This window comes from Physella acuta, unplaced genomic scaffold (assembly GCF_028476545.2).
Source record: "Physella acuta isolate Inbredline_101_S28 unplaced genomic scaffold, ASM2847654v3 ptg001600l, whole genome shotgun sequence".
NCBI lineage: Eukaryota > Metazoa > Mollusca > Gastropoda > Physidae > Physella > Physella acuta.
In genome coordinates this window covers 146,033-171,704 of record NW_026733114.1, presented here as the reverse complement: position 1 = coordinate 171,704, position 25,672 = coordinate 146,033, and the positions used below count along the sequence as shown (strand labels likewise).

Sequence of the window (25,672 nt, the reverse complement as noted above, 5' to 3'; positions counted from 1 at the left end):
TGCATGCAGTGCTTGCTTCGTTGTAAAGACGCATCGTGGACGTGTTCGTCGGTGTGTTGACGCATAACTATAGGATGAACAGCCGGTTGTAAACAAAGCTCACGTGAAAATCAACAGACCGTGGAAGCCAGTCGTTTGGTTCGTAGACTACTACACGGACAAGTTATATGGTATGCTAGCACGTGTCGTCGGAGAGCGAATGTGCTTTTTGCTGCATGAAAAAGCTTTGGTGGTGGGCAGCACCATTTGCTAGATAAACCATTCTTTACATTTGATAGAGAGAAACCAATCGGATTGTCACATCCTCCTCCAACTCCCCGCTGAGGGAGGAGAGGAACGATCATCAAAGACCTACTGAGACTGTCACTCAAGCTGTGACTGTCTCGAGGTCAACTTCACGCTCAGAGGAAGTGACTGAATCTCGTCATCATGGTTTTCGTGCCGTTCAATTTTGCTCAACGTCCCGGCAAGACCAACTTTAGAAATGATCCCTAAAAGTATGATCTTATTCGAGTCATGCATCGGAAGCGGGCCCAACGTAATTCAAACGCTGTTACGGTATGGTTTTTAGGACGGTGACTAGCATGAGTTGTGTCGCACCTAAGAAATATTTGATACAGGTCTGACGCACTCGTTTTGTTATATGTCATCGAAAGCTTGTAGGCGCACACTTATTGGCCCAGTAGAAAGTTGATGGGCACACGTTTAGAGTGCAAAACGCTGTAGGAAAGAGAAACAAATCAAAATCGACATCAAGGGAAATAATTCACTGTAAGGGAAAGAATCACTATCTATTGGAAGCTAACGTTTGACACGAGCTGAGTGGTCTCTTACTCATCCCACAAACGTAATCGTATTTAATGCTTGTCCGTTTTTAGTGAACTTTGTGTTTGATAAAAAAAAAGTAATATATCCAGCCAACGTCACACGAAAGATAACGAATTTAATAAATGCGGAGCCGATTATTTAGCTGTCGTTTTGCTTCAGTTTTTCTTTCGTTTTATTTCAAATAAGTTTTATTTTCCGAAATGTGAAAACGCTTGTGTTGGTAGACTAAAATGTTTCGATCAACGGGGTAACATTTTAAAGTGGTATACATAAAACATTGGATATCTGCTGTTGAATAAATAAACAATTAAAACGCTAGAAAATAGGACTCACATTTGCCTGTCAAAACCTAGCCCTATATAAATAGATTTTCTGTTGATTATCTCTACTGCTGTTTTGCTTATCAGGAGACAAAACATGAAAACTGTGGGTATTATAATGCATGCAGTGCTTGCTTCGTTGTAAAGACGCATCGTGGACGTGTTCGTCGGTGTGTTGACGCATAACTATAGGATGAACAGCCGGTTGTAAACAAAGCTCACGTGAAAATCAACAGACCGTGGAAGCCAGTCGTTTGGTTCGTAGACTACTACACGGACAAGTTATATGGTATGCTAGCACGTGTCGTCGGAGAGCGAATGTGCTTTTTGCTGCATGAAAAAGCTTTGGTGGTGGGCAGCACCATTTGCTAGATAAACCATTCTTTACATATGATAGAGAGAAACCAATCGGATTGTCACATCCTCCTCCAACTCCCCGCTGAGGGAGGAGAGGAACGATCATCAAAGACCTACTGAGACTGTCACTCAAGCTGTGACTGTCTCGAGGTCAACTTCACGCTCAGAGGAAGTGACTGAATCTCGTCATCATGGTTTTCGTGCCGTTCAATTTTGCTCAACGTCCCGGCAAGACCAACTTTAGAAATGATCCCTAAAAGTATGATCTTATTCGAGTCATGCATCGGAAGCGGGCCCAACGTAATTCAAACGCTGTTACGGTATGGTTTTTAGGACGGTGACTAGCATGAGTTGTGTCGCACCTAAGAAATATTTGATACAGGTCTGACGCACTCGTTTTGTTATATGTCATCGAAAGCTTGTAGGCGCACACTTATTGGCCCAGTAGAAAGTTGATGGGCACACGTTTAGAGTGCAAAACGCTGTAGGAAAGAGAAACAAATCAAAATCGACATCAAGGGAAATAATTCACTGTAAGGGAAAGAATCACTATCTATTGGAAGCTAACGTTTGACACGAGCTGAGTGGTCTCTTACTCATCCCACAAACGTAATCGTATTTAATGCTTGTCCGTTTTTAGTGAACTTTGTGTTTGATAAAAAAAAAAAGTAATATATCCAGCCAACGTCACACGAAAGATAACGAATTTAATAAATGCGGAGCCGATTATTTAGCTGTCGTTTTGCTTCAGTTTTTCTTTCGTTTTATTTCAAATAAGTTTTATTTTCCGAAATGTGAAAACGCTTGTGTTGGTAGACTAAAATGTTTCGATCAACGGGGTAACATTTTAAAGTGGTATACATAAAACATTGGATATCTGCTGTTGAATAAATAAACAATTAAAACGCTAGAAAATAGGACTCACATTTGCCTGTCAAAACCTAGCCCTATATAAATAGATTTTCTGTTGATTATCTCTACTGCTGTTTTGCTTATCAGGAGACAAAACATGAAAACTGTGGGTATTATAATGCATGCAGTGCTTGCTTCGTTGTAAAGACGCATCGTGGACGTGTTCGTCGGTGTGTTGACGCATAACTATAGGATGAACAGCCGGTTGTAAACAAAGCTCACGTGAAAATCAACAGACCGTGGAAGCCAGTCGTTTGGTTCGTAGACTACTACACGGACAAGTTATATGGTATGCTAGCACGTGTCGTCGGAGAGCGAATGTGCTTTTTGCTGCATGAAAAAGCTTTGGTGGTGGGCAGCACCATTTGCTAGATAAACCATTCTTTACATTTGATAGAGAGAAACCAATCGGATTGTCACATCCTCCTCCAACTCCCCGCTGAGGGAGGAGAGGAACGATCATCAAAGACCTACTGAGACTGTCACTGAGATAAAAAAAAAAAGTAATATATCCAGCCAACGTCACACGAAAGATAACGAATTTAATAAATGCGGAGCCGATTATTTAGCTGTCGTTTTGCTTCAGTTTTTCTTTCGTTTTATTTCAAATAAGTTTTATTTTCCGAAATGTGAAAACGCTTGTGTTGGTAGACTAAAATGTTTCGATCAACGGGGTAACATTTTAAAGTGGTATACATAAAACATTGGATATCTGCTGTTGAATAAATAAACAATTAAAACGCTAGAAAATAGGACTCACATTTGCCTGTCAAAACCTAGCCCTATATAAATAGATTTTCTGTTGATTATCTCTACTGCTGTTTTGCTTATCAGGAGACAAAACATGAAAACTGTGGGTATTATAATGCATGCAGTGCTTGCTTCGTTGTAAAGACGCATCGTGGACGTGTTCGTCGGTGTGTTGACGCATAACTATAGGATGAACAGCCGGTTGTAAACAAAGCTCACGTGAAAATCAACAGACCGTGGAAGCCAGTCGTTTGGTTCGTAGACTACTACACGGACAAGTTATATGGTATGCTAGCACGTGTCGTCGGAGAGCGAATGTGCTTTTTGCTGCATGAAAAAGCTTTGGTGGTGGGCAGCACCATTTGCTAGATAAACCATTCTTTACATATGATAGAGAGAAACCAATCGGATTGTCACATCCTCCTCCAACTCCCCGCTGAGGGAGGAGAGGAACGATCATCAAAGACCTACTGAGACTGTCACTCAAGCTGTGACTGTCTCGAGGTCAACTTCACGCTCAGAGGAAGTGACTGAATCTCGTCATCATGGTTTTCGTGCCGTTCAATTTTGCTCAACGTCCCGGCAAGACCAACTTTAGAAATGATCCCTAAAAGTATGATCTTATTCGAGTCATGCATCGGAAGCGGGCCCAACGTAATTCAAACGCTGTTACGGTATGGTTTTTAGGACGGTGACTAGCATGAGTTGTGTCGCACCTAAGAAATATTTGATACAGGTCTGACGCACTCGTTTTGTTATATGTCATCGAAAGCTTGTAGGCGCACACTTATTGGCCCAGTAGAAAGTTGATGGGCACACGTTTAGAGTGCAAAACGCTGTAGGAAAGAGAAACAAATCAAAATCGACATCAAGGGAAATAATTCACTGTAAGGGAAAGAATCACTATCTATTGGAAGCTAACGTTTGACACGAGCTGAGTGGTCTCTTACTCATCCCACAAACGTAATCGTATTTAATGCTTGTCCGTTTTTAGTGAACTTTGTGTTTGATAAAAAAAAAAAGTAATATATCCAGCCAACGTCACACGAAAGATAACGAATTTAATAAATGCGGAGCCGATTATTTAGCTGTCGTTTTGCTTCAGTTTTTCTTTCGTTTTATTTCAAATAAGTTTTATTTTCCGAAATGTGAAAACGCTTGTGTTGGTAGACTAAAATGTTTCGATCAACGGGGTAACATTTTAAAGTGGTATACATAAAACATTGGATATCTGCTGTTGAATAAATAAACAATTAAAACGCTAGAAAATAGGACTCACATTTGCCTGTCAAAACCTAGCCCTATATAAATAGATTTTCTGTTGATTATCTCTACTGCTGTTTTGCTTATCAGGAGACAAAACATGAAAACTGTGGGTATTATAATGCATGCAGTGCTTGCTTCGTTGTAAAGACGCATCGTGGACGTGTTCGTCGGTGTGTTGACGCATAACTATAGGATGAACAGCCGGTTGTAAACAAAGCTCACGTGAAAATCAACAGACCGTGGAAGCCAGTCGTTTGGTTCGTAGACTACTACACGGACAAGTTATATGGTATGCTAGCACGTGTCGTCGGAGAGCGAATGTGCTTTTTGCTGCATGAAAAAGCTTTGGTGGTGGGCAGCACCATTTGCTAGATAAACCATTCTTTACATATGATAGAGAGAAACCAATCGGATTGTCACATCCTCCTCCAACTCCCCGCTGAGGGAGGAGAGGAACGATCATCAAAGACCTACTGAGACTGTCACTCAAGCTGTGACTGTCTCGAGGTCAACTTCACGCTCAGAGGAAGTGACTGAATCTCGTCATCATGGTTTTCGTGCCGTTCAATTTTGCTCAACGTCCCGGCAAGACCAACTTTAGAAATGATCCCTAAAAGTATGATCTTATTCGAGTCATGCATCGGAAGCGGGCCCAACGTAATTCAAACGCTGTTACGGTATGGTTTTTAGGACGGTGACTAGCATGAGTTGTGTCGCACCTAAGAAATATTTGATACAGGTCTGACGCACTCGTTTTGTTATATGTCATCGAAAGCTTGTAGGCGCACACTTATTGGCCCAGTAGAAAGTTGATGGGCACACGTTTAGAGTGCAAAACGCTGTAGGAAAGAGAAACAAATCAAAATCGACATCAAGGGAAATAATTCACTGTAAGGGAAAGAATCACTATCTATTGGAAGCTAACGTTTGGCACGAGCTGAGTGGTCTCTTACTCATCCCACAAACGTAATCGTATTTAATGCTTGTCCGTTTTTAGTGAACTTTGTGTTTGATAAAAAAAAAGTAATATATCCAGCCAACGTCACACGAAAGATAACGAATTTAATAAATGCGGAGCCGATTATTTAGCTGTCGTTTTGCTTCAGTTTTTCTTTCGTTTTATTTCAAATAAGTTTTATTTTCCGAAATGTGAAAACGCTTGTGTTGGTAGACTAAAATGTTTCGATCAACGGGGTAACATTTTAAAGTGGTATACATAAAACATTGGATATCTGCTGTTGAATAAATAAACAATTAAAACGCTAGAAAATAGGACTCACATTTGCCTGTCAAAACCTAGCCCTATATAAATAGATTTTCTGTTGATTATCTCTACTGCTGTTTTGCTTATCAGGAGACAAAACATGAAAACTGTGGGTATTATAATGCATGCAGTGCTTGCTTCGTTGTAAAGACGCATCGTGGACGTGTTCGTCGGTGTGTTGACGCATAACTATAGGATGAACAGCCGGTTGTAAACAAAGCTCACGTGAAAATCAACAGACCGTGGAAGCCAGTCGTTTGGTTCGTAGACTACTACACGGACAAGTTATATGGTATGCTAGCACGTGTCGTCGGAGAGCGAATGTGCTTTTTGCTGCATGAAAAAGCTTTGGTGGTGGGCAGCACCATTTGCTAGATAAACCATTCTTTACATATGATAGAGAGAAACCAATCGGATTGTCACATCCTCCTCCAACTCCCCGCTGAGGGAGGAGAGGAACGATCATCAAAGACCTACTGAGACTGTCACTCAAGCTGTGACTGTCTCGAGGTCAACTTCACGCTCAGAGGAAGTGACTGAATCTCGTCATCATGGTTTTCGTGCCGTTCAATTTTGCTCAACGTCCCGGCAAGACCAACTTTAGAAATGATCCCTAAAAGTATGATCTTATTCGAGTCATGCATCGGAAGCGGGCCCAACGTAATTCAAACGCTGTTACGGTATGGTTTTTAGGACGGTGACTAGCATGAGTTGTGTCGCACCTAAGAAATATTTGATACAGGTCTGACGCACTCGTTTTGTTATATGTCATCGAAAGCTTGTAGGCGCACACTTATTGGCCCAGTAGAAAGTTGATGGGCACACGTTTAGAGTGCAAAACGCTGTAGGAAAGAGAAACAAATCAAAATCGACATCAAGGGAAATAATTCACTGTAAGGGAAAGAATCACTATCTATTGGAAGCTAACGTTTGACACGAGCTGAGTGGTCTCTTACTCATCCCACAAACGTAATCGTATTTAATGCTTGTCCGTTTTTAGTGAACTTTGTGTTTGATAAAAAAAAAAGTAATATATCCAGCCAACGTCACACGAAAGATAACGAATTTAATAAATGCGGAGCCGATTATTTAGCTGTCGTTTTGCTTCAGTTTTTCTTTCGTTTTATTTCAAATAAGTTTTATTTTCCGAAATGTGAAAACGCTTGTGTTGGTAGACTAAAATGTTTCGATCAACGGGGTAACATTTTAAAGTGGTATACATAAAACATTGGATATCTGCTGTTGAATAAATAAACAATTAAAACGCTAGAAAATAGGACTCACATTTGCCTGTCAAAACCTAGCCCTATATAAATAGATTTTCTGTTGATTATCTCTACTGCTGTTTTGCTTATCAGGAGACAAAACATGAAAACTGTGGGTATTATAATGCATGCAGTGCTTGCTTCGTTGTAAAGACGCATCGTGGACGTGTTCGTCGGTGTGTTGACGCATAACTATAGGATGAAGAGCCGGTTGTAAACAAAGCTCACGTGAAAATCAACAGACCGTGGAAGCCAGTCGTTTGGTTCGTAGACTACTACACGGACAAGTTATATGGTATGCTAGCACGTGTCGTCGGAGAGCGAATGTGCTTTTTGCTGCATGAAAAAGCTTTGGTGGTGGGCAGCACCATTTGCTAGATAAACCATTCTTTACATTTGATAGAGAGAAACCAATCGGATTGTCACATCCTCCTCCAACTCCCCGCTGAGGGAGGAGAGGAACGATCATCAAAGACCTACTGAGACTGTCACTCAAGCTGTGACTGTCTCGAGGTCAACTTCACGCTCAGAGGAAGTGACTGAATCTCGTCATCATGGTTTTCGTGCCGTTCAATTTTGCTCAACGTCCCGGCAAGACCAACTTTAGAAATGATCCCTAAAAGTATGATCTTATTCGAGTCATGCATCGGAAGCGGGCCCAACGTAATTCAAACGCTGTTACGGTATGGTTTTTAGGACGGTGACTAGCATGAGTTGTGTCGCACCTAAGAAATATTTGATACAGGTCTGACGCACTCGTTTTGTTATATGTCATCGAAAGCTTGTAGGCGCACACTTATTGGCCCAGTAGAAAGTTGATGGGCACACGTTTAGAGTGCAAAACGCTGTAGGAAAGAGAAACAAATCAAAATCGACATCAAGGGAAATAATTCACTGTAAGGGAAAGAATCACTATCTATTGGAAGCTAACGTTTGACACGAGCTGAGTGGTCTCTTACTCATCCCACAAACGTAATCGTATTTAATGCTTGTCCGTTTTTAGTGAACTTTGTGTTTGATAAAAAAAAAAGTAATATATCCAGCCAACGTCACACGAAAGATAACGAATTTAATAAATGCGGAGCCGATTATTTAGCTGTCGTTTTGCTTCAGTTTTTCTTTCGTTTTATTTCAAATAAGTTTTATTTTCCGAAATGTGAAAACGCTTGTGTTGGTAGACTAAAATGTTTCGATCAACGGGGTAACATTTTAAAGTGGTATACATAAAACATTGGATATCTGCTGTTGAATAAATAAACAATTAAAACGCTAGAAAATAGGACTCACATTTGCCTGTCAAAACCTAGCCCTATATAAATAGATTTTCTGTTGATTATCTCTACTGCTGTTTTGCTTATCAGGAGACAAAACATGAAAACTGTGGGTATTATAATGCATGCAGTGCTTGCTTCGTTGTAAAGACGCATCGTGGACGTGTTCGTCGGTGTGTTGACGCATAACTATAGGATGAACAGCCGGTTGTAAACAAAGCTCACGTGAAAATCAACAGACCGTGGAAGCCAGTCGTTTGGTTCGTAGACTACTACACGGACAAGTTATATGGTATGCTAGCACGTGTCGTCGGAGAGCGAATGTGCTTTTTGCTGCATGAAAAAGCTTTGGTGGTGGGCAGCACCATTTGCTAGATAAACCATTCTTTACATTTGATAGAGAGAAACCAATCGGATTGTCACATCCTCCTCCAACTCCCCGCTGAGGGAGGAGAGGAACGATCATCAAAGACCTACTGAGACTGTCACTCAAGCTGTGACTGTCTCGAGGTCAACTTCACGCTCAGAGGAAGTGACTGAATCTCGTCATCATGATTTTCGTGCCGTTCAATTTTGCTCAACGTCCCGGCAAGACCAACTTTAGAAATGATCCCTAAAAGTATGATCTTATTCGAGTCATGCATCGGAAGCGGGCCCAACGTAATTCAAACGCTGTTACGGTATGGTTTTTAGGACGGTGACTAGCATGAGTTGTGTCGCACCTAAGAAATATTTGATACAGGTCTGACGCACTCGTTTTGTTATATGTCATCGAAAGCTTGTAGGCGCACACTTATTGGCCCAGTAGAAAGTTGATGGGCACACGTTTAGAGTGCAAAACGCTGTAGGAAAGAGAAACAAATCAAAATCGACATCAAGGGAAATAATTCACTGTAAGGGAAAGAATCACTATCTATTGGAAGCTAACGTTTGACACGAGCTGAGTGGTCTCTTACTCATCCCACAAACGTAATCGTATTTAATGCTTGTCCGATTTTAGTGAACTTTGTGTTTGATAAAAAAAAAAAGTAATATATCCAGCCAACGTCACACGAAAGATAACGAATTTAATAAATGCGGAGCCGATTATTTAGCTGTCGTTTTGCTTCAGTTTTTCTTTCGTTTTATTTCAAATAAGTTTTATTTTCCGAAATGTGAAAACGCTTGTGTTGGTAGACTAAAATGTTTCGATCAACGGGGTAACATTTTAAAGTGGTATACATAAAACATTGGATATCTGCTGTTGAATAAATAAACAATTAAAACGCTAGAAAATAGGACTCACATTTGCCTGTCAAAACCTAGCCCTATATAAATAGATTTTCTGTTGATTATCTCTACTGCTGTTTTGCTTATCAGGAGACAAAACATGAAAACTGTGGGTATTATAATGCATGCAGTGCTTGCTTCGTTGTAAAGACGCATCGTGGACGTGTTCGTCGGTGTGTTGACGCATAACTATAGGATGAACAGCCGGTTGTAAACAAAGCTCACGTGAAAATCAACAGACCGTGGAAGCCAGTCGTTTGGTTCGTAGACTACTACACGGACAAGTTATATGGTATGCTAGCACGTGTCGTCGGAGAGCGAATGTGCTTTTTGCTGCATGAAAAAGCTTTGGTGGTGGGCAGCACCATTTGCTAGATAAACCATTCTTTACATTTGATAGAGAGAAACCAATCGGATTGTCACATCCTCCTCCAACTCCCCGCTGAGGGAGGAGAGGAACGATCATCAAAGACCTACTGAGACTGTCACTCAAGCTGTGACTGTCTCGAGGTCAACTTCACGCTCAGAGGAAGTGACTGAATCTCGTCATCACGGTTTTCGTGCCGTTCAATTTTGCTCAACGTCCCGGCAAGACCAACTTTAGAAATGATCCCTAAAAGTATGATCTTATTCGAGTCATGCATCGGAAGCGGGCCCAACGTAATTCAAACGCTGTTACGGTATGGTTTTTAGGACGGTGACTAGCATGAGTTGTGTCGCACCTAAGAAATATTTGATACAGGTCTGACGCACTCGTTTTGTTATATGTCATCGAAAGCTTGTAGGCGCACACTTATTGGCCCAGTAGAAAGTTGATGGGCACACGTTTAGAGTGCAAAACGCTGTAGGAAAGAGAAACAAATCAAAATCGACATCAAGGGAAATAATTCACTGTAAGGGAAAGAATCACTATCTATTGGAAGCTAACGTTTGACACGAGCTGAGTGGTCTCTTACTCATCCCACAAACGTAATCGTATTTAATGCTTGTCCGTTTTTAGTGAACTTTGTGTTTGATAAAAAAAAAAAGTAATATATCCAGCCAACGTCACACGAAAGATAACGAATTTAATAAATGCGGAGCCGATTATTTAGCTGTCGTTTTGCTTCAGTTTTTCTTTCGTTTTATTTCAAATAAGTTTTATTTTCCGAAATGTGAAAACGCTTGTGTTGGTAGACTAAAATGTTTCGATCAACGGGGTAACATTTTAAAGTGGTATACATAAAACATTGGATATCTGCTGTTGAATAAATAAACAATTAAAACGCTAGAAAATAGGACTCACATTTGCCTGTCAAAACCTAGCCCTATATAAATAGATTTTCTGTTGATTATCTCTACTGCTGTTTTGCTTATCAGGAGACAAAACATGAAAACTGTGGGTATTATAATGCATGCAGTGCTTGCTTCGTTGTAAAGACGCATCGTGGACGTGTTCGTCGGTGTGTTGACGCATAACTATAGGATGAACAGCCGGTTGTAAACAAAGCTCACGTGAAAATCAACAGACCGTGGAAGCCAGTCGTTTGGTTCGTAGACTACTACACGGACAAGTTATATGGTATGCTAGCACGTGTCGTCGGAGAGCGAATGTGCTTTTTGCTGCATGAAAAAGCTTTGGTGGTGGGCAGCACCATTTGCTAGATAAACCATTCTTTACATTTGATAGAGAGAAACCAATCGGATTGTCACATCCTCCTCCAACTCCCCGCTGAGGGAGGAGAGGAACGATCATCAAAGACCTACTGAGACTGTCACTCAAGCTGTGACTGTCTCGAGGTCAACTTCACGCTCAGAGGAAGTGACTGAATCTCGTCATCATGGTTTTCGTGCCGTTCAATTTTGCTCAACGTCCCGGCAAGACCAACTTTAGAAATGATCCCTAAAAGTATGATCTTATTCGAGTCATGCATCGGAAGCGGGCCCAACGTAATTCAAACGCTGTTACGGTATGGTTTTTAGGACGGTGACTAGCATGAGTTGTGTCGCACCTAAGAAATATTTGATACAGGTCTGACGCACTCGTTTTGTTATATGTCATCGAAAGCTTGTAGGCGCACACTTATTGGCCCAGTAGAAAGTTGATGGGCACACGTTTAGAGTGCAAAACGCTGTAGGAAAGAGAAACAAATCAAAATCGACATCAAGGGAAATAATTCACTGTAAGGGAAAGAATCACTATCTATTGGAAGCTAACGTTTGACACGAGCTGAGTGGTCTCTTACTCATCCCACAAACGTAATCGTATTTAATGCTTGTCCGTTTTTAGTGAACTTTGTGTTTGATAAAAAAAAAAAGTAATATATCCAGCCAACGTCACACGAAAGATAACGAATTTAATAAATGCGGAGCCGATTATTTAGCTGTCGTTTTGCTTCAGTTTTTCTTTCGTTTTATTTCAAATAAGTTTTATTTTCCGAAATGTGAAAACGCTTGTGTTGGTAGACTAAAATGTTTCGATCAACGGGGTAACATTTTAAAGTGGTATACATAAAACATTGGATATCTGCTGTTGAATAAATAAACAATTAAAACGCTAGAAAATAGGACTCACATTTGCCTGTCAAAACCTAGCCCTATATAAATAGATTTTCTGTTGATTATCTCTACTGCTGTTTTGCTTATCAGGAGACAAAACATGAAAACTGTGGGTATTATAATGCATGCAGTGCTTGCTTCGTTGTAAAGACGCATCGTGGACGTGTTCGTCGGTGTGTTGACGCATAACTATAGGATGAACAGCCGGTTGTAAACAAAGCTCACGTGAAAATCAACAGACCGTGGAAGCCAGTCGTTTGGTTCGTAGACTACTACACGGACAAGTTATATGGTATGCTAGCACGTGTCGTCGGAGAGCGAATGTGCTTTTTGCTGCATGAAAAAGCTTTGGTGGTGGGCAGCACCATTTGCTAGATAAACCATTCTTTACATTTGATAGAGAGAAACCAATCGGATTGTCACATCCTCCTCCAACTCCCCGCTGAGGGAGGAGAGGAACGATCATCAAAGACCTACTGAGACTGTCACTCAAGCTGTGACTGTCTCGAGGTCAACTTCACGCTCAGAGGAAGTGACTGAATCTCGTCATCATGGTTTTCGTGCCGTTCAATTTTGCTCAACGTCCCGGCAAGACCAACTTTAGAAATGATCCCTAAAAGTATGATCTTATTCGAGTCATGCATCGGAAGCGGGCCCAACGTAATTCAAACGCTGTTACGGTATGGTTTTTAGGACGGTGACTAGCATGAGTTGTGTCGCACCTAAGAAATATTTGATACAGGTCTGACGCACTCGTTTTGTTATATGTCATCGAAAGCTTGTAGGCGCACACTTATTGGCCCAGTAGAAAGTTGATGGGCACACGTTTAGAGTGCAAAACGCTGTAGGAAAGAGAAACAAATCAAAATCGACATCAAGGGAAATAATTCACTGTAAGGGAAAGAATCACTATCTATTGGAAGCTAACGTTTGACACGAGCTGAGTGGTCTCTTACTCATCCCACAAACGTAATCGTATTTAATGCTTGTCCGTTTTTAGTGAACTTTGTGTTTGATAAAAAAAAAAAGTAATATATCCAGCCAACGTCACACGAAAGATAACGAATTTAATAAATGCGGAGCCGATTATTTAGCTGTCGTTTTGCTTCAGTTTTTCTTTCGTTTTATTTCAAATAAGTTTTATTTTCCGAAATGTGAAAACGCTTGTGTTGGTAGACTAAAATGTTTCGATCAACGGGGTAACATTTTAAAGTGGTATACATAAAACATTGGATATCTGCTGTTGAATAAATAAACAATTAAAACGCTAGAAAATAGGACTCACATTTGCCTGTCAAAACCTAGCCCTATATAAATAGATTTTCTGTTGATTATCTCTACTGCTGTTTTGCTTATCAGGAGACAAAACATGAAAACTGTGGGTATTATAATGCATGCAGTGCTTGCTTCGTTGTAAAGACGCATCGTGGACGTGTTCGTCGGTGTGTTGACGCATAACTATAGGATGAACAGCCGGTTGTAAACAAAGCTCACGTGAAAATCAACAGACCGTGGAAGCCAGTCGTTTGGTTCGTAGACTACTACACGGACAAGTTATATGGTATGCTAGCACGTGTCGTCGGAGAGCGAATGTGCTTTTTGCTGCATGAAAAAGCTTTGGTGGTGGGCAGCACCATTTGCTAGATAAACCATTCTTTACATATGATAGAGAGAAACCAATCGGATTGTCACATCCTCCTCCAACTCCCCGCTGAGGGAGGAGAGGAACGATCATCAAAGACCTACTGAGACTGTCACTCAAGCTGTGACTGTCTCGAGGTCAACTTCACGCTCAGAGGAAGTGACTGAATCTCGTCATCATGGTTTTCGTGCCGTTCAATTTTGCTCAACGTCCCGGCAAGACCAACTTTAGAAATGATCCCTAAAAGTATGATCTTATTCGAGTCATGCATCGGAAGCGGGCGCAACGTAATTCAAACGCTGTTACGGTATGGTTTTTAGGACGGTGACTAGCATGAGTTGTGTCGCACCTAAGAAATATTTGATACAGGTCTGACGCACTCGTTTTGTTATATGTCATCGAAAGCTTGTAGGCGCACACTTATTGGCCCAGTAGAAAGTTGATGGGCACACGTTTAGAGTGCAAAACGCTGTAGGAAAGAGAAACAAATCAAAATCGACATCAAGGGAAATAATTCACTGTAAGGGAAAGAATCACTATCTATTGGAAGCTAACGTTTGACACGAGCTGAGTGGTCTCTTACTCATCCCACAAACGTAATCGTATTTAATGCTTGTCCGTTTTTAGTGAACTTTGTGTTTGATAAAAAAAAGTAATATATCCAGCCAACGTCACACGAAAGATAACGAATTTAATAAATGCGGAGCCGATTATTTAGCTGTCGTTTTGCTTCAGTTTTTCTTTCGTTTTATTTCAAATAAGTTTTATTTTCCGAAATGTGAAAACGCTTGTGTTGGTAGACTAAAATGTTTCGATCAACGGGGTAACATTTTAAAGTGGTATACATAAAACATTGGATATCTGCTGTTGAATAAATAAACAATTAAAACGCTAGAAAATAGGACTCACATTTGCCTGTCAAAACCTAGCCCTATATAAATAGATTTTCTGTTGATTATCTCTACTGCTGTTTTGCTTATCAGGAGACAAAACATGAAAACTGTGGGTATTATAATGCATGCAGTGCTTGCTTCGTTGTAAAGACGCATCGTGGACGTGTTCGTCGGTGTGTTGACGCATAACTATAGGATGAACAGCCGGTTGTAAACAAAGCTCACGTGAAAATCAACAGACCGTGGAAGCCAGTCGTTTGGTTCGTAGACTACTACACGGACAAGTTATATGGTATGCTAGCACGTGTCGTCGGAGAGCGAATGTGCTTTTTGCTGCATGAAAAAGCTTTGGTGGTGGGCAGCACCATTTGCTAGATAAACCATTCTTTACATATGATAGAGAGAAACCAATCGGATTGTCACATCCTCCTCCAACTCCCCGCTGAGGGAGGAGAGGAACGATCATCAAAGACCTACTGAGACTGTCACTCAAGCTGTGACTGTCTCGAGGTCAACTTCACGCTCAGAGGAAGTGACTGAATCTCGTCATCATGGTTTTCGTGCCGTTCAATTTTGCTCAACGTCCCGGCAAGACCAACTTTAGAAATGATCCCTAAAAGTATGATCTTATTCGAGTCATGCATCGGAAGCGGGCCCAACGTAATTCAAACGCTGTTACGGTATGGTTTTTAGGACGGTGACTAGCATGAGTTGTGTCGTACCTAAGAAATATTTGATACAGGTCTGACGCACTCGTTTTGTTATATGTCATCGAAAGCTTGTAGGCGCACACTTATTGGCCCAGTAGAAAGTTGATGGGCACACGTTTAGAGTGCAAAACGCTGTAGGAAAGAGAAACAAATCAAAATCGACATCAAGGGAAATAATTCACTGTAAGGGAAAGAATCACTATCTATTGGAAGCTAACGTTTGACACGAGCTGAGTGGTCTCTTACTCATCCCACAAACGTAATCGTATTTAATGCTTGTCCGTTTTTAGTGAACTTTGTGTTTGATAAAAAAAAGTAATATATCCAGCCAACGTCACACGAAAGATAACGAATTTAATAAATGCGGAGCCGATTATTTAGCTGTGGTTTTGCTTCAGTTTTTCTTTCGTTTTATTTCAAATAAGTTTTATTTTCCGAAATGTGAAAACGCTTGTGTTGGTAGACTAAAATGTTTCGATCAACGGGGTAACATTTTAAAGTGGTATACATAAAACATTGGATATCTGCTGTTGAATAAATAAACAATTAAAACGCTAGAAAATAGGACTCACATTTGCCTGTCAAAACCTAGCCCTATATAAATAGATTTTCTGTTGATTATCTCTACTGCTGTTTTGCTTATCAGGAGACAAAACATGAAAACTGTGGGTATTATAATGCATGCAGTGCTTGCTTCGTTGTAAAGACGCATCGTGGACGTGTTCGTCGGTGTGTTGACGCATAACTATAGGATGAACAGCCGGTTGTAAACAAAGCTCACGTGAAAATCAACAGACCGTGGAAGCCAGTCGTTTGGTTCGTAGACTACTACACGGACAAGTTATATGGTATGCTAGCACGTGTCGTCGGAGAGCGAATGTGCTTTTTGCTGCATGAAAAAGCTTTGGTGGTGGGCAGCACCATTTGCTAGATAAACCATTCTTTACATTTGATAGAGAGAAACCAATCGGATTGTCACATCCTCCTCCAACTCCCCGCTGAGGGAGGAGAGGAACGATCATCAAAGACCTACTGAGACTGTCACTCAAGCTGTGACTGTCTCGAGGTCAACTTCACGCTCAGAGGAAGTGACTGAATCTCGTCATCATGGTTTTCGTGCCGTTCAATTTTGCTCAACGTCCCGGCAAGACCAACTTTAGAAATGATCCCTAAAAGTATGATCTTATTCGAGTCATGCATCGGAAGCGGGCCCAACGTAATTCAAACGCTGTTACGGTATGGTTTTTAGGACGGTGACTAGCATGAGTTGTGTCGTACCTAAGAAATATTTGATACAGGTCTGACGCACTCGTTTTGTTATATGTCATCGAAAGCTTGTAGGCGCACACTTATTGGCCCAGTAGAAAGTTGATGGGCACACGTTTAGAGTGCAAAACGCTGTAGGAAAGAGAAACAAATCAAAATCGACATCAAGGGAAATAATTCACTGTAAGGGAAAGAATCACTATCTATTGGAAGCTAACGTTTGACACGAGCTGAGTGGTCTCTTACTCATCCCACAAACGTAATCGTATTTAATGCTTGTCCGTTTTTAGTGAACTTTGTGTTTGATAAAAAAAAGTAATATATCCAGCCAACGTCACACGAAAGATAACGAATTTAATAAATGCGGAGCCGATTATTTAGCTGTCGTTTTGCTTCAGTTTTTCTTTCGTTTTATTTCAAATAAGTTTTATTTTCCGAAATGTGAAAACGCTTGTGTTGGTAGACTAAAATGTTTCGATCAACGGGGTAACATTTTAAAGTGGTATACATAAAACATTGGATATCTGCTGTTGAATAAATAAACAATTAAAACGCTAGAAAATAGGACTCACATTTGCCTGTCAAAACCTAGCCCTATATAAATAGATTTTCTGTTGATTATCTCTACTGCTGTTTTGCTTATCAGGAGACAAAACATGAAAACTGTGGGTATTATAATGCATGCAGTGCTTGCTTCGTTGTAAAGACGCATCGTGGACGTGTTCGTCGGTGTGTTGACGCATAACTATAGGATGAACAGCCGGTTGTAAACAAAGCTCACGTGAAAATCAACAGACCGTGGAAGCCAGTCGTTTGGTTCGTAGACTACTACACGGACAAGTTATATGGTATGCTAGCACGTGTCGTCGGAGAGCGAATGTGCTTTTTGCTGCATGAAAAAGCTTTGGTGGTGGGCAGCACCATTTGCTAGATAAACCATTCTTTACATATGATAGAGAGAAACCAATCGGATTGTCACATCCTCCTCCAACTCCCCGCTGAGGGAGGAGAGGAACGATCATCAAAGACCTACTGAGACTGTCACTCAAGCTGTGACTGTCTCGAGGTCAACTTCACGCTCAGAGGAAGTGACTGAATCTCGTCATCATGGTTTTCGTGCCGTTCAATTTTGCTCAACGTCCCGGCAAGACCAACTTTAGAAATGATCCCTAAAAGTATGATCTTATTCGAGTCATGCATCGGAAGCGGGCCCAACGTAATTCAAACGCTGTTACGGTATGGTTTTTAGGACGGTGACTAGCATGAGTTGTGTCGTACCTAAGAAATATTTGATACAGGTCTGACGCACTCGTTTTGTTATATGTCATCGAAAGCTTGTAGGCGCACACTTATTGGCCCAGTAGAAAGTTGATGGGCACACGTTTAGAGTGCAAAACGCTGTAGGAAAGAGAAACAAATCAAAATCGACATCAAGGGAAATAATTCACTGTAAGGGAAAGAATCACTATCTATTGGAAGCTAACGTTTGACACGAGCTGAGTGGTCTCTTACTCATCCCACAAACGTAATCGTATTTAATGCTTGTCCGTTTTTAGTGAACTTTGTGTTTGATAAAAAAAAGTAATATATCCAGCCAACGTCACACGAAAGATAACGAATTTAATAAATGCGGAGCCGATTATTTAGCTGTCGTTTTGCTTCAGTTTTTCTTTCGTTTTATTTCAAATAAGTTTTATTTTCCGAAATGTGAAAACGCTTGTGTTGGTAGACTAAAATGTTTCGATCAACGGGGTAACATTTTAAAGTGGTATACATAAAACATTGGATATCTGCTGTTGAATAAATAAACAATTAAAACGCTAGAAAATAGGACTCACATTTGCCTGTCAAAACCTAGCCCTATATAAATAGATTTTCTGTTGATTATCTCTACTGCTGTTTTGCTTATCAGGAGACAAAACATGAAAACTGTGGGTATTATAATGCATGCAGTGCTTGCTTCGTTGTAAAGACGCATCGTGGACGTGTTCGTCGGTGTGTTGACGCATAACTATAGGATGAACAGCCGGTTGTAAACAAAGCTCACGTGAAAATCAACAGACCGTGGAAGCCAGTCGTTTGGTTCGTAGACTACTACACGGACAAGTTATATGGTATGCTAGCACGTGTCGTCGGAGAGCGAATGTGCTTTTTGCTGCATGAAAAAGCTTTGGTGGTGGGCAGCACCATTTGCTAGATAAACCATTCTTTACATATGATAGAGAGAAACCAATCGGATTGTCACATCCTCCTCCAACTCCCCGCTGAGGGAGGAGAGGAACGATCATCAAAGACCTACTGAGACTGTCACTCAAGCTGTGACTGTCTCGAGGTCAACTTCACGCTCAGAGGAAGTGACTGAATCTCGTCATCATGGTTTTCGTGCCGTTCAATTTTGCTCAACGTCCCGGCAAGACCAACTTTAGAAATGATCCCTAAAAGTATGATCTTATTCGAGTCATGCATCGGAAGCGGGCCCAACGTAATTCAAACGCTGTTACGGTATGGTTTTTAGGACGGTGACTAGCATGAGTTGTGTCGTACCTAAGAAATATTTGATACAGGTCTGACGCACTCGTTTTGTTATATGTCATCGAAAGCTTGTAGGCGCACACTTATTGGCCCAGTAGAAAGTTGATGGGCACACGTTTAGAGTGCAAAACGCTGTAGGAAAGAGAAACAAATCAAAATCGACATCAAGGGAAATAATTCACTGTAAGGGAAAGAATCACTATCTATTGGAAGCTAACGTTTGACACGAGCTGAGTGGTCTCTTACTCATCCCACAAACGTAATCGTATTTAATGCTTGTCCGTTTTTAGTGAACTTTGTGTTTGATAAAAAAAAGTAATATATCCAGCCAACGTCACACGAAAGATAACGAATTTAATAAATGCGGAGCCGATTATTTAGCTGTCGTTTTGCTTCAGTTTTTCTTTCGTTTTATTTCAAATAAGTTTTATTTTCCGAAATGTGAAAACGCTTGTGTTGGTAGACTAAAATGTTTCGATCAACGGGGTAACATTTTAAAGTGGTATACATAAAACATTGGATATCTGCTGTTGAATAAATAAACAATTAAAACGCTAGAAAATAGGACTCACATTTGCCTGTCAAAACCTAGCCCTATATAAATAGATTTTCTGTTGATTATCTCTACTGCTGTTTTGCTTATCAGGAGACAAAACATGAAAACTGTGGGTATTATAATGCATGCAGTGCTTGCTTCGTTGTAAAGACGCATCGTGGACGTGTTCGTCGGTGTGTTGACGCATAACTATAGGATGAACAGCCGGTTGTAAACAAAGCTCACGTGAAAATCAACAGACCGTGGAAGCCAGTCGTTTGGTTCGTAGACTACTACACGGACAAGTTATATGGTATGCTAGCACGTGTCGTCGGAGAGCGAATGTGCTTTTTGCTGCATGAAAAAGCTTTGGTGGTGGGCAGCACCATTTGCTAGATAAACCATTCTTTACATATGATAGAGAGAAACCAATCGGATTGTCACATCCTCCTCCAACTCCCCGCTGAGGGAGGAGAGGAACGATCATCAAAGACCTACTGAGACTGTCACTCAAGCTGTGACTGTCTCGAGGTCAACTTCACGCTCAGAGGAAGTGACTGAATCTCGTCATCATGGTTTTCGTGCCGTTCAATTTTGCTCAACGTCCCGGCAAGACCAACTTTAGAAATGATCCCTAAAAGTATGATCTTATTCGAGTCATGCATCGGAAGCGGGCCCAACGTAATTCAAACGCTGTTACGGTATGGTTTTTAGGACGGTGACTAGCATGAGTTGTGTCGCACCTAAGAAATATTTGATACAGGTCTGACGCACTCGTTTTGTTATATGTCATCGAAAGCTTGTAGGCGCACACTTATTGGCCCAGTAGAAACTTGATGGGCACACGTTTAGAGTGCAAAACGCTGTAGGAAAGAGAAACAAATCAAAATCGACATCAAGGGAAATAATTCACTGTAAGGGAAAGAATCACTATCTATTGGAAGCTAACGTTTGACACGAGCTGAGTGGTCTCTTACTCATCCCACAAACGTAATCGTATTTAATGCTTGTCCGTTTTTAGTGAACTTTGTGTTTGATAAAAAAAAGTAATATATCCAGCCAACGTCACACGAAAGATAACGAATTTAATAAATGCGGAGCCGATTATTTAGCTGTGGTTTTGCTTCAGTTTTTCTTTCGTTTTATTTCAAATAAGTTTTATTTTCCGAAATGTGAAAACGCTTGTGTTGGTAGACTAAAATGTTTCGATCAACGGGGTAACATTTTAAAGTGGTATACATAAAACATTGGATATCTGCTGTTGAATAAATAAACAATTAAAACGCTAGAAAATAGGACTCACATTTGCCTGTCAAAACCTAGCCCTATATAAATAGATTTTCTGTTGATTATCTCTACTGCTGTTTTGCTTATCAGGAGACAAAACATGAAAACTGTGGGTATTATAATGCATGCAGTGCTTGCTTCGTTGTAAAGACGCATCGTGGACGTGTTCGTCGGTGTGTTGACGCATAACTATAGGATGAACAGCCGGTTGTAAACAAAGCTCACGTGAAAATCAACAGACCGTGGAAGCCAGTCGTTTGGTTCGTAGACTACTACACGGACAAGTTATATGGTATGCTAGCACGTGTCGTCGGAGAGCGAATGTGCTTTTTGCTGCATGAAAAAGCTTTGGTGGTGGGCAGCACCATTTGCTAGATAAACCATTCTTTACATTTGATAGATAGAAACCAATCGGATTGTCACATCCTCCTCCAACTCCCCGCTGAGGGAGGAGAGGAACGATCATCAAAGACCTACTGAGACTGTCACTCAAGCTGTGACTGTCTCGAGGTCAACTTCACGCTCAGAGGAAGTGACTGAATCTCGTCATCATGGTTTTCGTGCCGTTCAATTTTGCTCAACGTCCCGGCAAGACCAACTTTAGAAATGATCCCTAAAAGTATGATCTTATTCGAGTCATGCATCGGAAGCGGGCCCAACGTAATTCAAACGCTGTTACGGTATGGTTTTTAGGACGGTGACTAGCATGAGTTGTGTCGCACCTAAGAAATATTTGATACAGGTCTGACGCACTCGTTTTGTTATATGTCATCGAAAGCTTGTAGGCGCACACTTATTGGCCCAGTAGAAAGTTGATGGGCACACGTTTAGAGTGCAAAACGCTGTAGGAAAGAGAAACAAATCAAAATCGACATCAAGGGAAATGATTCACTGTAAGGGAAAGAATCACTATCTATTGGAAGCTAACGTTTGACACGAGCTGAGTGGTCTCTTACTCATCCCACAAACGTAATCGTATTTAATGCTTGTCCGTTTTTAGTGAACTTTGTGTTTGATAAAAAAAAGTAATATATCCAGCCAACGTCACACGAAAGATAACGAATTTAATAAATGCGGAGCCGATTATTTAGCTGTGGTTTTGCTTCAGTTTTTCTTTCGTTTTATTTCAAATAAGTTTTATTTTCCGAAAAAGTGAAAACGCTTGTGTTGGTAGACTAAAATGTTTCGATCAACGGGGTAACATTTTAAAGTGGTATACATAAAACATTGGATATCTGCTGTTGAATAAATAAACAATTAAAACGCTAGAAAATAGGACTCACATTTGCCTGTCAAAACCTAGCCCTATATAAATAGATTTTCTGTTGATTATCTCTACTGCTGTTTTGCTTATCAGGAGACAAAACATGAAAACTGTGGGTATTATAATGCATGCAGTGCTTGCTTCGTTGTAAAGACGCATCGTGGACGTGTTCGTCGGTGTGTTGACGCATAACTATAGGATGAACAGCCGGTTGTAAACAAAGCTCACGTGAAAATCAACAGACCGTGGAAGCCAGTCGTTTGGTTCGTAGACTACTACACGGACAAGTTATATGGTATGCTAGCACGTGTCGTCGGAGAGCGAATGTGCTTTTTGCTGCATGAAAAAGCTTTGGTGGTGGGCAGCACCATTTGCTAGATAAACCATTCTTTACATTTGATAGAGAGAAACCAATCGGATTGTCACATCCTCCTCCAACTCCCCGCTGAGGGAGGAGAGGAACTATCATCAAAGACCTACTGAGACTGTCACTCAAGCTGTGACTGTCTCGAGGTCAACTTCACGCTCAGAGGAAGTGACTGAATCTCGTCATCATGGTTTTCGTGCCGTTCAATTTTGCTCAACGTCCCGGCAAGACCAACTTTAGAAATGATCCCTAAAAGTATGATCTTATTCGAGTCATGCATCGGAAGCGGGCCCAACGTAATTCAAACGCTGTTACGGTATGGTTTTTAGGACGGTGACTAGCATGAGTTGTGTCGTACCTAAGAAATATTTGATACAGGTCTGACGCACTCGTTTTGTTATATGTCATCGAAAGCTTGTAGGCGCACACTTATTGGCCCAGTAGAAAGTTGATGGGCACACGTTTAGAGTGCAAAACGCTGTAGGAAAGAGAAACAAATCAAAATCGACATCAAGGGAAATAATTCACTGTAAGGGAAAGAATCACTATCTATTGGAAGCTAACGTTTGACACGAGCTGAGTGGTCTCTTACTCATCCCACAAACGTAATCGTATTTAATGCTTGTCCGTTTTTAGTGAACTTTGTGTTTGATAAAAAAAAGTAATATATCCAGCCAACGTCACACGAAAGATAACGAATTTAATAAATGCGGAGCCGATTATTTAGCTGTGGTTTTGCTTCAGTTTTTCTTTCGTTTTATTTCAAATAAGTTTTATTTTCCGAAATGTGAAAACGCTTGTGTTGGTAGACTAAAATGTTTCGATCAACGGGGTAACATTTTAAAGTGGTATACATAAAACATTGGATATCTGCTGTTGAATAAATAAACAATTAAAACGCTAGAAAATAGGACTCACATTTGCCTGTCAAAACCTAGCCCTATATAAATAGATTTTCTGTTGATTATCTCTACTGCTGTTTTGCTTATCAGGAGACAAAACATGAAAACTGTGGGTATTATAATGCATGCAGTGCTTGCTTCGTTGTAAAGACGCATCGTGGACGTGTTCGTCGGTGTGTTGACGCATAACTATAGGATGAACAGCCGGTTGTAAACAAAGCTCACGTGAAAATCAACAGACCGTGGAAGCCAGTCGTTTGGTTCGTAGACTACTACACGGACAAGTTATATGGTATGCTAGCACGTGTCGTCGGAGAGCGAATGTGCTTTTTGCTGCATGAAAAAGCTTTGGTGGTGGGCAGCACCATTTGCTAGATAAACCATTCTTTACATATGATAGAGAGAAACCAATCGGATTGTCACATCCTCCTCCAACTCCCCGCTGAGGGAGGAGAGGAACGATCATCAAAGACCTACTGAGACTGTCACTCAAGCTGTGACTGTCTCGAGGTCAACTTCACGCTCAGAGGAAGTGACTGAATCTCGTCATCATGGTTTTCGTGCCGTTCAATTTTGCTCAACGTCCCGGCAAGACCAACTTTAGAAATGATCCCTAAAAGTATGATCTTATTCGAGTCATGCATCGGAAGCGGGCCCAACGTAATTCAAACGCTGTTACGGTATGGTTTTTAGGACGGTGACTAGCATGAGTTGTGTCGCACCTAAGAAATATTTGATACAGGTCTGACGCACTCGTTTTGTTATATGTCATCGAAAGCTTGTAGGCGCACACTTATTGGCCCAGTAGAAACTTGATGGGCACACGTTTAGAGTGCAAAACGCTGTAGGAAAGAGAAACAAATCAAAATCGACATCAAGGGAAATAATTCACTGTAAGGGAAAGAATCACTATCTATTGGAAGCTAACGTTTGACACGAGCTGAGTGGTCTCTTACTCATCCCACAAACGTAATCGTATTTAATGCTTGTCCGTTTTTAGTGAACTTTGTGTTTGATAAAAAAAAGTAATATATCCAGCCAACGTCACACGAAAGATAACGAATTTAATAAATGCGGAGCCGATTATTTAGCTGTGGTTTTGCTTCAGTTTTTCTTTCGTTTTATTTCAAATAAGTTTTATTTTCCGAAATGTGAAAACGCTTGTGTTGGTAGACTAAAATGTTTCGATCAACGGGGTAACATTTTAAAGTGGTATACATAAAACATTGGATATCTGCTGTTGAATAAATAAACAATTAAAACGCTAGAAAATAGGACTCACATTTGCCTGTCAAAACCTAGCCCTATATAAATAGATTTTCTGTTGATTATCTCTACTGCTGTTTTGCTTATCAGGAGACAAAACATGAAAACTGTGGGTATTATAATGCATGCAGTGCTTGCTTCGTTGTAAAGACGCATCGTGGACGTGTTCGTCGGTGTGTTGACGCATAACTATAGGATGAACAGCCGGTTGTAAACAAAGCTCACGTGAAAATCAACAGACCGTGGAAGCCAGTCGTTTGGTTCGTAGACTACTACACGGACAAGTTATATGGTATGCTAGCACGTGTCGTCGGAGAGCGAATGTGCTTTTTGCTGCATGAAAAAGCTTTGGTGGTGGGCAGCACCATTTGCTAGATAAACCATTCTTTACATTTGATAGATAGAAACCAATCGGATTGTCACATCCTCCTCCAACTCCCCGCTGAGGGAGGAGAGGAACGATCATCAAAGACCTACTGAGACTGTCACTCAAGCTGTGACTGTCTCGAGGTCAACTTCACGCTCAGAGGAAGTGACTGAATCTCGTCATCATGGTTTTCGTGCCGTTCAATTTTGCTCAACGTCCCGGCAAGACCAACTTTAGAAATGATCCCTAAAAGTATGATCTTATTCGAGTCATGCATCGGAAGCGGGCCCAACGTAATTCAAACGCTGTTACGGTATGGTTTTTAGGACGGTGACTAGCATGAGTTGTGTCGCACCTAAGAAATATTTGATACAGGTCTGACGCACTCGTTTTGTTATATGTCATCGAAAGCTTGTAGGCGCACACTTATTGGCCCAGTAGAAAGTTGATGGGCACACGTTTAGAGTGCAAAACGCTGTAGGAAAGAGAAACAAATCAAAATCGACATCAAGGGAAATGATTCACTGTAAGGGAAAGAATCACTATCTATTGGAAGCTAACGTTTGACACGAGCTGAGTGGTCTCTTACTCATCCCACAAA

The 25,672-nt window shown here is 40.9% G+C and overlaps 1 protein-coding gene and 20 non-coding genes across 21 annotated transcripts in view; 1 reads left to right on the top strand and 20 right to left on the bottom strand.

Moving 5' to 3' along the window:
• Positions 1-25,672, top strand: part of LOC131929215 (putative mediator of RNA polymerase II transcription subunit 26) — a 57,011-nt gene that overhangs the window by 1,389 nt on the left and 29,950 nt on the right. The window contains exons 3-22 of the mRNA XM_059285335.1: positions 279-410; positions 1,546-1,677; positions 3,562-3,693; positions 4,831-4,962; positions 6,098-6,229; positions 7,366-7,497; positions 8,634-8,765; positions 9,903-10,034; positions 11,172-11,303; positions 12,441-12,572; positions 13,710-13,841; positions 14,976-15,107; positions 16,242-16,373; positions 17,508-17,639; positions 18,774-18,905; positions 20,040-20,171; positions 21,306-21,437; positions 22,573-22,704; positions 23,839-23,970; positions 25,105-25,236. Of these exons, the coding sequence (XP_059141318.1) occupies positions 279-410; positions 1,546-1,677; positions 3,562-3,693; positions 4,831-4,962; positions 6,098-6,229; positions 7,366-7,497; positions 8,634-8,765; positions 9,903-10,034; positions 11,172-11,303; positions 12,441-12,572; positions 13,710-13,841; positions 14,976-15,107; positions 16,242-16,373; positions 17,508-17,639; positions 18,774-18,905; positions 20,040-20,171; positions 21,306-21,437; positions 22,573-22,704; positions 23,839-23,970; positions 25,105-25,236 (2,640 nt within the window). The remainder of the gene's footprint in view (positions 1-278; positions 411-1,545; positions 1,678-3,561; positions 3,694-4,830; positions 4,963-6,097; positions 6,230-7,365; positions 7,498-8,633; positions 8,766-9,902; positions 10,035-11,171; positions 11,304-12,440; positions 12,573-13,709; positions 13,842-14,975; positions 15,108-16,241; positions 16,374-17,507; positions 17,640-18,773; positions 18,906-20,039; positions 20,172-21,305; positions 21,438-22,572; positions 22,705-23,838; positions 23,971-25,104; positions 25,237-25,672) is intronic.
• On the bottom strand, positions 285-507 carry LOC131929252 (small nucleolar RNA U3). The gene has a single exon (XR_009383926.1). It is a non-coding gene; the product is annotated as a small nucleolar RNA U3 (small nucleolar RNA).
• LOC131929251 (small nucleolar RNA U3) lies at positions 1,552-1,774 on the bottom strand. Its single transcript, XR_009383925.1, has one exon. It is a non-coding gene; the product is annotated as a small nucleolar RNA U3 (small nucleolar RNA).
• On the bottom strand, positions 3,568-3,790 carry LOC131929250 (small nucleolar RNA U3). The gene has a single exon (XR_009383924.1). It is a non-coding gene; the product is annotated as a small nucleolar RNA U3 (small nucleolar RNA).
• On the bottom strand, positions 4,837-5,059 carry LOC131929249 (small nucleolar RNA U3). The gene has a single exon (XR_009383923.1). It is a non-coding gene; the product is annotated as a small nucleolar RNA U3 (small nucleolar RNA).
• LOC131929248 (small nucleolar RNA U3) lies at positions 6,104-6,326 on the bottom strand. Its single transcript, XR_009383922.1, has one exon. It is a non-coding gene; the product is annotated as a small nucleolar RNA U3 (small nucleolar RNA).
• On the bottom strand, positions 7,372-7,594 carry LOC131929247 (small nucleolar RNA U3). Its single transcript, XR_009383921.1, has one exon. It is a non-coding gene; the product is annotated as a small nucleolar RNA U3 (small nucleolar RNA).
• LOC131929265 (small nucleolar RNA U3) lies at positions 8,640-8,862 on the bottom strand. Its single transcript, XR_009383938.1, has one exon. It is a non-coding gene; the product is annotated as a small nucleolar RNA U3 (small nucleolar RNA).
• On the bottom strand, positions 9,909-10,131 carry LOC131929262 (small nucleolar RNA U3). The gene has a single exon (XR_009383935.1). It is a non-coding gene; the product is annotated as a small nucleolar RNA U3 (small nucleolar RNA).
• LOC131929246 (small nucleolar RNA U3) lies at positions 11,178-11,400 on the bottom strand. The gene has a single exon (XR_009383920.1). It is a non-coding gene; the product is annotated as a small nucleolar RNA U3 (small nucleolar RNA).
• LOC131929245 (small nucleolar RNA U3) lies at positions 12,447-12,669 on the bottom strand. Its single transcript, XR_009383919.1, has one exon. It is a non-coding gene; the product is annotated as a small nucleolar RNA U3 (small nucleolar RNA).
• Positions 13,716-13,938, bottom strand: LOC131929243 (small nucleolar RNA U3). Its single transcript, XR_009383917.1, has one exon. It is a non-coding gene; the product is annotated as a small nucleolar RNA U3 (small nucleolar RNA).
• On the bottom strand, positions 14,982-15,204 carry LOC131929242 (small nucleolar RNA U3). The gene has a single exon (XR_009383916.1). It is a non-coding gene; the product is annotated as a small nucleolar RNA U3 (small nucleolar RNA).
• Positions 16,248-16,470, bottom strand: LOC131929241 (small nucleolar RNA U3). The gene has a single exon (XR_009383915.1). It is a non-coding gene; the product is annotated as a small nucleolar RNA U3 (small nucleolar RNA).
• Positions 17,514-17,736, bottom strand: LOC131929240 (small nucleolar RNA U3). Its single transcript, XR_009383914.1, has one exon. It is a non-coding gene; the product is annotated as a small nucleolar RNA U3 (small nucleolar RNA).
• Positions 18,780-19,002, bottom strand: LOC131929239 (small nucleolar RNA U3). The gene has a single exon (XR_009383913.1). It is a non-coding gene; the product is annotated as a small nucleolar RNA U3 (small nucleolar RNA).
• On the bottom strand, positions 20,046-20,268 carry LOC131929238 (small nucleolar RNA U3). Its single transcript, XR_009383912.1, has one exon. It is a non-coding gene; the product is annotated as a small nucleolar RNA U3 (small nucleolar RNA).
• On the bottom strand, positions 21,312-21,534 carry LOC131929237 (small nucleolar RNA U3). The gene has a single exon (XR_009383911.1). It is a non-coding gene; the product is annotated as a small nucleolar RNA U3 (small nucleolar RNA).
• LOC131929266 (small nucleolar RNA U3) lies at positions 22,579-22,801 on the bottom strand. The gene has a single exon (XR_009383939.1). It is a non-coding gene; the product is annotated as a small nucleolar RNA U3 (small nucleolar RNA).
• Positions 23,845-24,067, bottom strand: LOC131929236 (small nucleolar RNA U3). Its single transcript, XR_009383910.1, has one exon. It is a non-coding gene; the product is annotated as a small nucleolar RNA U3 (small nucleolar RNA).
• LOC131929235 (small nucleolar RNA U3) lies at positions 25,111-25,333 on the bottom strand. Its single transcript, XR_009383909.1, has one exon. It is a non-coding gene; the product is annotated as a small nucleolar RNA U3 (small nucleolar RNA).